A 14867-nucleotide genomic window follows, 5' to 3' on the forward strand; every position below is an offset into this window, starting at 1 on the left:
TATATAACAAGGTATGCAACTCAAAATCACCCCAAAACGGGGTACATTGCTTTGAACAGCCATATCTTCATCAATTGTGCAGCGATTTTCACGATCTCGGTCTTATTCAACGCAGAAATGAATTTCCTTTCTGGAAATGTATATGTATTGCAGTATTTTTACAAACGCTGTGTCAACGTTTAAGAAATAACACGATACACAACTCGCATGACCCAGTTGACAGTGATCATGCTGTCTTTAAGACTGAAATTTTCACGGAGTAAAGGGCATCTTCCCTGCCAAGTTAATGTACCTCGATACCATAATTCAATAAAACGTATGAAAAAACATTACTACCGTGCTTGTCGTTTCATTATGCATCAAAACTAACTGTCCAGCGCCGTTTGAAACCTTTGTTTACATATATTTCAAGTGACCCATATTTTCAAAAACAAACGGTGTGCGTGCGGAGTTTTGTTACGGGTGATTTCATTGGTCCAAAGCGAAGGTGTGTCTTGGTTCCCAGCTTCTACACGATCTCATTAGTAAACGTGGGAACCGTATTGGCGGAATTATCATCAGACATTCACTTCGATTGTGTCATCTGCTTTTAGTAGTTTTCAGTGTGGTTATTAAACAGAAAAAAAGTTTGGTGGATCACCTTACAACAGCACACGCCCAGTTATGGCTGCAGTAACTTGGTAATTGCCGCGACATCGATTTTGTTAGGAATACAATAAAAAGGGGAGGTGCTAATTAGTGTTTGTTTCAGTTTACATTTGAATACATCTAGATAGATTGAACAACGCAAAGTAGACACCAGGGATGTATAAAAGATCTATTATACATCCCTGGTAGACACCAAGTAACGGCTGTAGACATTTTTGGTGAAACATACATACAATGAAATTGTTATATGTTTTAAACTTAAAAACGATTTTTTTTTAATTAAAGACTTTAATTTTTGAACTACCAGATTGTACTGATTTCAATAAACTGAAACAATCACTTCTCTTTTCATCCCCAAACAAATACAATCAATATTTGCATACATACAACAAAACAACGCTGTAAATTGTAACCCATTTTACTTGACCTGATTATTAAAGTAACTTTCCATACATGTTTATCATAAAACCCATTAATGACATGATGGGTTATACATGTACATTTAACTGATAATGCCAAATAATAGCTATACTGCTTGTCAAATAGAAAAAAAAGTAGAACAATTAAAACTTCTTTAACTAAACAAGTATTTGGTTTGGACATTAAATTTTGACTGGTATGTATTCCTATAAATACAGCTTGTATAGAAGTAAACATGGTTCAGTTATGATCTGTATATGTTAAGATTAAAAAATTTCAATTTGTGGAAATATTGTAAATGTGCAATAGAATATGAAACTAAAAAAACATGGTACATTAAAAGTGACATATGACTTACCAAAACACAATAATAGTATCTAAAATAATGAAGGAAAACTATTTAATAGCAAGAGTAATAGCACATCTGACATTACTTTATTACTTATTTTTGTAAGAAATCAGAAGTTGCATTTGAAAAAATAATTAAGTTTTTAATTGTTTTTGTTAAACAACAATGTTTCATTTTAGCAACAGATAAGGATTCGCCCAGAAAAGGGTATTACCCAAATATTTTTTATTATTATTTTATAACATAAAAAAGATGGATATAATTTCAAGTACTCGATGAATTCATTGAGTACTTGTTTCCATATAACACTTTTTAGATTAACTTATGGTTTGTAAATGCAGCATGCATGGACTATTTAATTAATTTATCACTCTTAAATAAAATAATGAGAAAAATGTGTTTTTGAAGTGAGGTATTACACAAATATCCCAACCCAGTTGATCAGTTTATGTGATTAAAAAACATTACATTTTATTACTGTTTAACTGGCAAACTGAAGAAATGGTCATGTTAACACATAGTAAACAGAAAAAAAGACATTACACAAAATATACTTCTGTTGTGTACACTCTTAAAACTTCAAAATCTGAAGTTTAAATTTCTTTAATTTAAAATAACTGAAATGTACAGCTAATCACCTCGAATATTACTGACCTAAGTTTCCTAAATTTAACAAACACCCACTGTTATTCACATGATGAACATAAAAATAGATTCCCTGTTTTTAACACTTTCTTCCACTTCATATGGTGTTGAAGTCCAGCACACTGTCGATGTATCGAATACTTACAACCACCACACTGTATCCACTGATTCTGACCTTGAAAATAATTGTCAGTCTTTTTACAAATCTTACACTTAACCTCATCTCCTCCAGAAGACATAACAGTCTTGTCAGTTGGAGAGGATGTTTCAGTATACTCGTTTTCAGAGAAGTCACATTCAAAATCTGGTATATGGATTTTCTTTCTTTTTCTTTCACTTTTTCTTGTTACTACACCACTTGAAGTGATTGACTCATCAGGCAAATCACCAGAAGTTAATTCCTTTGAGCACATTCCTGGTGCACCTTGTTGACCTGCTTTGTGTTGTAATTTCTTCGGTGCTGGGCCTTTACCTGTGCTACTTGTTTTCCCTTTTTTGTGTGACTTTTTGACTTTAGTAGCCATTTGGGACTTAACAGCAATACTTACTTCTTCAGAAATTTCACCTTCAAAAACTGGTGAAGATATGTTCTTCTTTCTCGCTCCCTTTTTAGCATATATACCACTAGATGTACTAGGTTCATCATATGAAACACTTACATATTCTTCCTCTGATGAAATTTCTTCCACATGTTGTTCATCTTTTTTGAGTTGTGCCTTCTTAACGGCTGGGGCCTTACCTTTTCTTGAAGTTTTTTTGTCATGAATGCCTGTCTCTGAAACTCGTACTTGCTTCCTGTGGGCCATTTTCTTCTTAATATTAAAACTCTCAAGAAGGTCTTTGCGAAACTGATTAACCATAACCATCAGGAAAAGTTCAATTATCAGATTATAAACTTGCTTTTTTACACCATGTTCTAGCTGCTTGTCCTTTACACTGTGTTCTATAGTATTGGCAAAGGATTTGAAAAGTGTATTATTTGACAGAATTTTTTCTTTGATCTTTTCAAACATTTCACTCCCATACTTGTTTAAATTTTCATCAATCAACAATTCTAAGGTTCTTCGAGTAAGTTCCAGGAAAAAATGGTACAATTCATCTGATATGTTGGTAAGTAATCTTTGTCCGTATTGCTTGCATGCAATGTCTATGAGTGACTCTGGTTCTTTGGTGATGGACTGAATGTACTGTTCTTCTACCTTCAGACTTTCTAACACATTAACCAACTTCAATGAATCATTGTATTTACTAATTGAGTCACTGTCTAATTTGTACATATTGTTTTTTTTTTCTTTTGTTTATTCTTGTGCAGGATTTTAGCTATGCAGTAACTGCCAATGTATCTTACTCTTGCATGTGATTCATTTGTCACAGATCTATTTGATATGTGTCGCTGAACAACTGGCAATCGTTCAACATTGCTCTGCAACACATATTTTCGTATTTGATTAGACACATTAAAACAAATGTGGACATGATAATCTGTGAATCGCGAGTCCTCGAATAAAGTTAAACAGTTCATTCGGAATTCAGCACTAGTTTGATGAGCATGCACATTAGAGTAAAACTCTGTTTGCTGTTTAGCTGTAAAAGGCCGAATTGGTTCAGTGTTTGAAGACTCAATCAGTGCTGAATAAAATGCATACTCCTTTTTGCAGAACTGAATGTATTTTATTTTGTTCATATCATTTATGATCCTATTTACATGATCTTGCATTGCAGTGACTGGATTCTTGAAATATATCTGATCTAGAATTTGATCCAGATTTAAATCATCTGGAAGATTCAAATCATCTTTAACACTACTTATTTTTAGGATCAGTTCATCAAATTCACTATCAAATTCTTCCTGGCTAGTTACATTTTCATTCATCTCCACATTGTCTATGCTCTCTTGTATCAGCTGCATGTCTTGCAATGTATATATCCCTGGTGGGTTTGGCTCTTGTGTGTTTCTGAAATGAGGCAACTTAGTATAACCCCAAAAGTAACACATTACACTTTTAAAGGGGCCTTTTCACATTTTGGTAAATTAACAAAATTAAAACAAGAGATGTGTTTGTGAAACACTATGTCCCCTTATATATGACCTTTGACCTTGAAGGATGACCTTGACCTTTCACCACTCAAAATGTGCATCTCCATGAGATACACATGCATGCCAAATACCAAGTTGCTATCTTCAATATTGCAAAAGTTATCATAAAATAAGGGATTTGGGACACATATATTTGACCTCTGACCTTGAAGGGTGACCTTGACCTTGACCTTTCACCACTCAAAATGTGCAGCTCCATGAGATACACATTCATGCCAAATATCAAGTTGCTATCTTCAATATTGCAAAATTATTCATAAAATAAGCGATTTGGGCCACATATATTTGACGTCTGACCTTGAAGGATGACCTTGACTTTGACCTTTCACCACTCAAAATGTGCAGCTTCATAAGATACACATGCATGCCAAATATGAAGTTGCTATCTTCAATATAGCAAAAGTTATTGCAAAATGTTAAAGTTGGCGCAAACCAACCAACAGACCAACCAACCAACCAACAGACCAACCAACAGACAGGGCAAAAACAATATGTTCCCTACTACTATAGTGGGGGACATTAAAACCTGAAAATAATAAAGTGTTGCAGCATGAAACTATTGAATAATTTGTAGAGTTCTGTTGTTGTTGTTACATTTAGTGAAACTACGAGGATTGCTTATATAAAGAATTCAATACATCCATCATGGTAAGAGCACGGTTGGCTGAGTGATCTAAGTGTGTAGGCTTTTACTCCAGGACTCCAGGGGTCAGTGGTTCGAGCCCTGTTGAAGTTTACTTTTTTTCTTCTTTTGTAAATTGTATTCTTGATTTTTTACTTGATCCCATGTTTGCATGTATCAAAATTAAGCTTTTATGACAAAATTCAATACATGCAAACATCTGTGAAAAGGCCCCTTTAAGAGTTGGTTAATAACCAAATTGTAATTTATTTTATTAAGTGCTCAGTGATATACATTGTAAGTCAGTGATTTAAACTAAATTTATGTTACCCTTTTTGTTCATTTTAATATTTTGAAACGGTTTGCTTTGTACTTTATTACACACATTATCAGAATTACTGTCTTATTTGAAATATACACCTTATGAAATGCTTTAAATTATGGATTGAAATGAATGATATTTATTATATTAAGCAATTACTCTATAAAATATTTTGTTAATACTTCATATTCAAACTAATTTGATTATTTAGTTGATTTCGTCTATTCTGATATGTTGGACGTTTCCCCATGTGAACAACTGGAGAAATATTTAAGTTCTTATTTGATACTAGTGTAATGTTAATAAATATGTGCATAATTTTATTTTATTTTTTCATTTAATAAATTTGATAAAACACTCAGATATATTTTCTCTGACAAGACAAAACAAAATAAACTGTTCCGAATATTATGTATATTATTGTTTATATATTATGTTATGTAAGGCACAGTTACCAGTAAACTAATGCATCTGGCTATGACTTAAACAAATTTAAGAATTTACTGAATTTTCTCTTAGAAGTTCTAATATAGGACCCAAGTCTGTTATCACTGTAGTGTATCAATAGCTGTTATGTAAGGACGGGTCTTTTTCTGATCTCTTCAGGAAAAAGTACATGCACAATTGGGAATTTTGGTATTCTTTTTATTTGTAAACAAGGATAACGTATAGTATGTATTAAAATACTGTGGACATAACATCTTAGAATGTATGCATTTTTAACTGAAAGAAAGAAGTAAACTTTTGTTTATGACATACCGGTATTATTTATGCTTATTCTTAAGATTGGGAATTTTTGAGCAAATTTTGAAGAATATATCATATGTAAATGTATGTGATACTTTGACAGTGACAGACATGTCACATGTTTGTTGTATTAATGGATGGAATTAATTTTGGGTTTGTTATGGAATGTAATAAATGGTACTTTTCCAGTGGCATATGTTAATAGGTATGCTCATATTATGCAATAAAACTTTAAGCATGTGACCAATAAACAATGTAATGTAACTATGTAACTGATGTTTAGGTAAAATTTTGACCAGTTACACAGTAATATTAAATAATAACAAATATTGTATTTGATTGCATGCAAATGTACAAATTTACTCACCTATTTAGAGTTAATCCTTGAGATTTATGAATGGTCATCGAAAAGCTCAGATTAACTGGATACTGAGTGCGTACAGCAACTTCTGCATTTTTCGATGGACTGAAAACTAAATATTAAGTAACTTAGTTGTTTAGCTATCTACAAGGTGAAAAATCGTATTGTATCTTATCTTTGATCTAAACTTTCTTCTTTCATAACTTTAAATTAAACTGTTTAAGACATAATCAACCATGTATTCTAGATTGATAAGCAATGTACACAATAGTCATGTATTATATAATGTTTATATATAAGCAAACAAAAAATAAATTACCTGCAAATCTGTGTTTTTCTAACTGTAATTTGGTTTGCAGAGATGTAAATTCTATCACTGGTCCCATGTCTGTGATGCTATGCACATGTCCTTGAAGTCCATTTACAAGTTTATCTGATATATTTTTCAACAGCATGACTGGTGAGCCAATTTTAAGCCACAGTATTTTTGGTGCAATCATTTTTTCTAAAAAATGTCTGTCCCCGTCATCGTGTGACTTGAACTCGTACAGTTCTCCAGGGTATTCAAGTATACAATCACGATTGTGTTGATCAACCTTTTCATTACGAGAAAACAGCTTTACACAGTCACTTGCGTCTGTCAATGGTCTCTCTAGGGTTTTAATAAAATTGATACTATCAATTGACATTTCACCATCAGCAGCTTCTTTAATAGCCTTAATAAGATGTGGTTCGCTTTGTCTTACTACTTCTCTAAGGATTATCCTGTGGGGTATCACTTTTGTAAATAATTCTGATTGAAAACAAAATTCACCTTCTTCAGCATACAAGGGATTTGGAACAGGGGGGAGTTGTTTAAAATCCCCACTTAATACTAGTTGAATTCCACCAAACAACTTATCCGGGTTTCTAATTTGGCAAACTTGGTCTAATGACTCGAAGAACTTCTTGCTCAACATTGAGCATTCGTCAATTATAAGGACATCTGTTGTTTTCAGTCTGTCTCTTACAATTGCGAATTCAGCATAATGTTCGACTACGCTCTTGACTTCACCCGTGTTGTAGCGACCGTCGCCTATTCCCGACCATTTGTGAATGGTCATCGCATTTGCATAGAGAGCAGATGCTATTCCAGTGGTGGCTGTTATTGCTACATTTTTGTTATTCTTTTTTAATGATTTTTCTATCTGTTTAATTAAGTGCGTTTTACCAGTGCCTGCTGAGCCAAGTATTAAAACATTGTGACCGTTTGTTACCTTGTTTAACGCATCGATTTGTTCACCATTTAAATCCATTATGTAATTAAAATCAGTATACACAAACTGCGTAGTGTACAAATTTGACATACCGCGGGAAACTTCGGTTCCCACGTTTACTAATGAGATCGTGTAGAAGCTGGGAACCAAGACACACCTTCGCTTTGGACCAATGAAATCACCCGTAACAAAACTCCGCACGCACACCGTTTGTTTTTGAAAATATGGGTCACTTGAAATATATGTAAACAAAGGTTTCAAACGGCGCTGGACAGTTAGTTTTGATGCATAATGAAACGACAAGCACGGTAGTAATGTTTTTTCATACGTTTTATTGAATTATGGTATCGAGGTACATTAACTTGGCAGGGAAGATGCCCTTTACTCCGTGAAAATTTCAGTCTTAAAGACAGCATGATCACTGTCAACTGGGTCATGCGAGTTGTGTATCGTGTTATTTCTTAAACGTTGACACAGCGTTTGTAAAAATACTGCAATACATCTACATTTCCAGAAAGGAAATTCATTTCTGCGTTGAATAAGACCGAGATCGTGAAAATCGCTGCACAATTGATGAAGATATGGCTGTTCAAAGCAATGTACCCCGTTTTGGGGTGATTTTGAGTTGCATACCTTGTTATATATATATTTGATAGTGAAAAAATTTTTTTTATAAAAGTTAATTTTTCGTTATAATATGATTATTTATCATTCAAAATGATGTTTTCACTAATTAATATCATAGCCACACGCTAACCACCTGTGCAGTAAAAGAACACATTCGTTTACGTCAGCATGTTTACTTTAATTGAAACATGGACGTATTCCATTTTTGTTTACATGATTATTTTTACTATGATTGAAGCAAACATATACGAGACGACGGTGTCCGTTATAGAATATGAAAGCACTACATTTCCGTGGTGGCAGACGACATTCAACCCTTGGTGGCAGACTACTGCAGGTCAATATAATTTATATAAAGAGATCATCCTGGGAATATTAAATATATTATCATACTTGGCTGCAAATTATGGCAGCGCGGAGCCGTTTGATTTTGCTGCAGTATTTTGAAGTAACATATTATACATTTAGATTATTTCCTCTTGAGAAAAACGTTCAAGATATAAATCTATACAAATGCATACCAGTTTTTAAACGAGTTGTTATGTTTGTAAATTGCTTGTTTACTGTGTTCAGTATATTATATACATTTAAACTCAACATTATTCGCCATCCGTGCAACATACATCATAAGTTTGAAGGTTAGCAGCTGAAGATAATAGCGAGTGGGGTGCTATGAATGTTAGTAATAACACTAGCAAAAGAAACTTCAGCGAACATGTTTCATAGTACTGACAAAACCTGTTCGCTAAAATTGTCCTCGCATCATTACTTTATTAATATTAATATTAAAATATTAATGTCACACTAGTGCTCAATCATGTTCAAATTTATGAAGGAAATCATGACTCATACAGGTAGACATATAACTTGAGATGTGACGGGTTTGCGAATCGAACAACATAAAATGTACCAGAAAATGTCACTTCAGGGCATACATTGTTGCTTGATCAAGTGACGAGAGTTTCATTCGGATATTTTAAAATCGACCATGACCGCATGCTGCAAGTACGGAACACCGTTAGGGCATTCGTGGTTACACATTAAAATCCAGAGGGCGACAATGCGATAGTGCGATAGCACGATGGCGACAATGCGATAATACGATGACGACAGTGCGACAATACGATGACGATAGTACGATGGCGACAATGCGATAATAAGATGACGACAGTACGATAACGCGATAGTTCGATGGCGACAATGCGATAATAAGATGACGACTGTGCGACAATACGATGGCGACAGTGCGATAGTACGATGGCGACAATGCGATAGTGCGATAATACGATGACGACAGTGCGACAACACGATGGCGACAGTGCGTCAATACGATGACGACAGTGCCATAGTAAGATGGCGACAATGCGATAATACGATGACGACAGTACGATAACGCGATAGTACGATGGCGACAATTCGATGATACGATTGCGACAGTACGATATGACTATCGCACTATCGCCATCGTATTGTCGCACTGTCGCATTGTCGTCATCGTACTATCGCGTTGTCGCATTGTCGCCATCGTATTATCGAATTGTCGCCATCGTACTATCGCAGTGTCGCCGTCGTACTATCGCATTGTCGCAATCGTACTATCGCATTGTCGCCCTCTGGATTTTAATGTGTAACCACGATGGCACTAACGGTATTATCCAAGTTATCAACATAACATTCGGTCTCCTGTTATTTTATTTTTCATGAACTTACGGAATACCGGTAGTGCAATATGCTCTATAGAAAAGTTCATATATTAAACTTAAATTTAAAATATAACAAACATAATTTATTTGAATTATAATGCTAATCAAGCCTGTACACACTGTATGTACATGTATGGACAATGTATAGCCATTTCTCATTTGAGTACATCAACATCATATGTAAAATTAATTGCAAGAGAAAAGTATTTATGAAATTCATTATTGTTTTTACATGTGTACATGTATACAGTACAATACGCTGTTGTTAAGTGGCAAACCATATACATGTTATTGTAATAAAGTAAATAAAGGCATGTATGGGGATCTTTGATGAATAGATTAAGTGTTTGCATATGGTTTTACATTTCTATAATGTTTGGCGAAAGTATATTTTATTCACAAGACTACAGCAACTAGAATCGTTCAAAACACCAGATTTTGGCCTAGATCAAAGAAAAAATAAGTTGTTATTGTCAATGAAGGGTTATAAATTCTAAACTTTTTCTGCTTCCATAATAACTACTATTGTAATTAAGTTCATTTTTCTTTTTAATAATTATAATATACTCAACCAAATAGATGTACATGTGATCTAACTATAGGAATTATAATTATTATTTAAAGACTGTTATTTACCATTGCAAAGATTGATAAGATATCATTTATTTATATAATACTATCATATCTAATAATTATAATAAACTTCATTTAATCGATGTTATATCACGAGTATTACAGCACTGAACAAAAAATCTTGTTTCACTTTCATATTCGCCTATTTGTAAACAAAGCATAGTAATTTTTCATTTATAAGAATAATTCTAACATTTGTTGCTTTCAAAGACAGTGATGTTCTATGACTGTTCAATATAATAATTCAAATAAAATTTATAACCCTATTTTAACAATTATTTCGGATAAAGTATTGAGGTACTTCAGTCTGCATCGTGAATAGCATTATAACGCAGGCGGATCACACATTGGGTGTATCAAAGCCAAGATTAGGTACGACAATCTGAACGCTTCGGACAGTGGGCTACACCACACGATCGCCGTTATGGCGGAATTGTCCGAGGGTTCCCGATTAAAGATACGAGTCCCCTCTTTACGGAGACTCCGGAGATGGAAGAAATGTTACGATTGATATTTAAGCAGGTTACACGATGCCAGTCTTCATATGGGTGGAGTACCACTATAGTAGCGTCATTTTAGTGTTATATTTGCGCAGATTTCCCATTGCAATACTTCATTTGGGTGATTTAGTAATTTCTAGTAATATATATTAGAGGGGGTTTCACATTGCACGACGCCATTCGAAAGGGTTACAGTAAAACGGGCGTCCTTTCCTGTAATGTATTTGAGCAGGCTACACAATGCAATACTTCATGTGGCCTGGGAACTGCTAGATGGGCTTCGTTTCAGTTAAAAGATTTGAGTGGGTTTTGCAGTGTAAAACTTCATTTGGATGGAGTACAGACATAGGTACATCTTTTCTAATAAAATATTTTATGAGTTTACCATCTGCAAGACTTCATTTGGCAGGACTACAGCTAGATGGACGACATTCAAGTTATGTATTTGACAGGATTTCATGTTGGAAGACTTCATTTCGGGTCAAGCGCAGCTAAATGTGCATCATTTTTAATAAAGTTTGATGACGTTACACACTTAAAGACTTCATTTGGGTGGAGTACAGCGAAAGAGACGACATTGTAGTGATATATTTGATAGGGTTTCCTATTGCATACTTCATTTGGGTGGATTAAGCTTAATGTGCTTGATTTCAACTGGTATATTTGATCTGCGTTTTTCTTGAAATAGATTTTCGGATTTTTCAAAGAACAGGTAATTGTTCGCCTGTGGTCAATCAAGGGTGAGCTCCATTCCTAGTAATATATTTAACAGAGTTTCCCGATGCAAAACTTCATTTAAGTAATGTACATCTAGATCGATGTCATTTCTAGTAATATATATATGGGCAGGTTAAATTGTCAATACAATGTACTTATTTCTGGCGAGATGTATCTAGACGGGCGTCATTTAAAATTAAATACGTATCAGGTTACACTTTGCAAGACGCCATTCGGGTTGGGTGCAGCTAAACTGGCTGGGACATCCAAGTGGGCATGCTGCGCCGCGTGTACCCGAGCGCACGTGCATCCGACATCTACCTGGGAGAGAACACGTGCATGGGCGTGGATTCTTGGTATCACGTGGTGTTTCAGCAGGGTCTCAGAGAATGCATCACGAGTGAAACGGTAACTGTCCAGTTTTTGTCTTAGCAAAATAGATTGAAAACCTCTTGCTTTAAACATACACACCTTGAAATGAAATAAACCTCTTGCTTTAAACATACACACCTTGAAATGAAATACATGATAATCAATACATATAGATGCAGTTTGAAAGTGGGCAAAATTGTCAGTAAATCTATAGCCTAGTTAGCAAGTTATTTATATTTATTTATTTTTAATTTTAAAACCGAAAGTAGGAATTTTATACGTTTACGTCCATTTCGACAAACGCGATTATTTTTAAGTTGTAAAGCGCAAAAAAAGAAGGATTTCTACCTTGTAACCACCAGATATATTCTAATTTGCATAGATAAAATCTGTTTCTAATTTATAATTAAATTTACTATGCCATGCATTTCATTTCAATGTGTGTGGCTTTAAACTTGTTTAAATTTATATCACTGTTTGTTTTTGGGCGCTTATAAAAGAAACACAATTTAACCAAAAGTCGATTTCATCGCGACCGCTCATTTATAATGTAAATATTGTATTTTTTTCATCTTAATATGTCAATATGTAAAACCAAAAGCTGCGTTAAGCATCTATGCTGAGATCTGATAAATTGTTTGTTTTTATTTCTTATTTCAATGTTTTAAATCTAGTCTAGTCTTTTTTGACTACTTTTTACTCAAACAAAAGAGATTTGATTTTGATTTGCAGGTAAGGCACGACGTTCTCGTCTACTCGAACCAGCTCGTGTACGCGGAGAGAGACCCCGTTCACTCGTTCATCATCCGCCATTACAACTGGACGGTCGGTGTAGAGTGTGACGTACAGAGGAACGAGAGCTCTTCCGGTATGAGTAGGAGTTGCATAGAAATAACTGGGTATACGGAGTATCATTATCAGAGTACAGTTTAATACATGATTCTGTCAATACTATAGAAGTAAAAGATGCTGGTTGATTCGATGGCGTGCATAATCGGGATAAATAAATGAGACACGCAACTCATTTCATCCATGATTTCGTATGGTATAAGCGTCGTTGTACTACCTAACAAAAGACGTTTGTACAGAAGAGAAGAGAAATCGTACAGGTCTAAGCAAATATTGCACAACTATTTGATCTTGCATGTTTTCTGTGGCTTTTGACATCGCCGACGTTCCCGTCCCCTGCCCAAAAACAACAACCAAACCATAATCAATATTTGTGTGATTCAGGTCACATTGAGCACGAAAACAACAATCAATTCGGCCCGTTAGTTTCTGGCGTGAGCCACTATACGGTGAACATGACGTTCTACCTGGACCCGAACTTTCAGCAGCCGGTTCCCAGCAATCCTCTGCGCGTGCCCGTGGGAACGGACGTGTATGTGAAGGTGTTCACCCAGGCCACGGACTGGACGGTGAAGATGCGCGTGCACACGTGCTACACGAAACCTACGCCTACGTCGCCGGACCACCTGCGATATAATCTTATCCAAAACGGGTAAGGCAATGTGGTTGAAATATATGAGTGATTTATTTTGTTCGCTTACATGATTTTGCTGAAAAAAGCGTTTTGCCTGGGATTTGCTGGAGTGTTTGATAAATGTTTTTAAATAGCCGATGCATAATTCACGTGTTTGTATTTTTAGTTGTGAAGTAGACACCAACACTCACCTGATCTCGCAGTCCACGCACGAGACGAGATTTGTGTTCAAAGACTTTGAGTATACGAACGATCATCAGGGAATCCACGTGATTTGCCACGCCACGTTTTGTAGCACGTCTGATTACAGTCGCCCATGCACACAGACCTGCAATCCCATCATAAGAAGAAACGTTCACGTGCAACCTGTCGATGACGTCACGAAGTCATCTTTTGACGTAACCTATGAGGGTGTCAGGGGCTCTGATTCGAAAACAGATGAGAATGGGGCTTCTGATGTCGAACAGACAAAGTCGTATGGAAACCACGCCTGAGTTTCCGAAAAAAAGACATTTCTTTCGCCAAAATTAAGCAAGTGTTATAAATACGAGTACCAGTAATTTGAAAAAGATCTATTGGAGATACGACCATTTCAAAGATCGGTTATAAATTGGCATATTTCGAGAAGTTCTATGAGTCTGTATGCACAAGTTTATTTTTTTTAATCTTGCTGATAGTTTTTTTCAAATGCATACATTCTGATTTAGTTTGTTGGTGATTAATCTCTTCGTTCATTAAATAATACAAAAGTTACACATTATTATTTATTTCTTTTATTATTATGATTATATGTATTATTATAAAATATAAGTGTAATAAACGATGTTGTTAATTCTAACAGAACAAATTTTAATACTCGCAATCAGTCATGTTGGCAGAAATCTAATGTTCCCGGCACAGTAACCAGTAGCCCGTGCATTGAGCTGATATGATTGGGATCAATACAGCAGGCTGCTTTGTCACAGTTTTGACTACCACTGTTGGTTGTTTTGTTTTTGTTTTGTTTTCTTCGGGGGTGGGGGGAGGGGTCAATTACTAGGACCTTAAACTTGACCGTTAACCACATATGTTTTCGGAGAAAAAAATCGTGTCACTATGGTCTCACATTTAACCCATCCGCGTAATAACATAGTAATATCGAATATTTCTGATAAATTTTGACAAAGTCAGTTATTATCTGGCGAGCAGAAACCTTTCGTGTTACCCACCAACAAATGAAAACAAATCAAATTGTCCCACTAGTGCCAACTACTGCACTTATGTAACTCCATGATTAATGGCCCGACCATAGAATACTTTAATTAGGTTCATAGATTTTAATGTTTCCAATTATGGTTGAAATGTAGTATTTAACTGAATTATTT

General features: G+C 34.9%; 1 protein-coding gene across 1 annotated transcript in view; it reads left to right on the forward strand.

Moving 5' to 3' along the window:
- The window catches only part of LOC127876015 (deleted in malignant brain tumors 1 protein-like), a 48113-nt gene extending 33633 nt beyond the window's left edge, over nucleotides 1–14480 (forward strand). The window contains exons 20-21 of the mRNA XM_052420841.1: nucleotides 13412–13521; nucleotides 13670–14480. Of these exons, the coding sequence (XP_052276801.1) occupies nucleotides 13412–13521; nucleotides 13670–13997 (438 nt within the window). The 3' untranslated portion in view covers nucleotides 13998–14480. The remainder of the gene's footprint in view (nucleotides 1–13411; nucleotides 13522–13669) is intronic.
- The last annotated feature ends 387 nt before the right edge of the window (nucleotides 14481–14867 follow it).

The sequence above is a fragment of the Dreissena polymorpha genome, chromosome 4 (assembly GCF_020536995.1).
Source record: "Dreissena polymorpha isolate Duluth1 chromosome 4, UMN_Dpol_1.0, whole genome shotgun sequence".
In the NCBI taxonomy this organism is placed as follows: Eukaryota; Metazoa; Mollusca; class Bivalvia; order Myida; family Dreissenidae; genus Dreissena; species Dreissena polymorpha.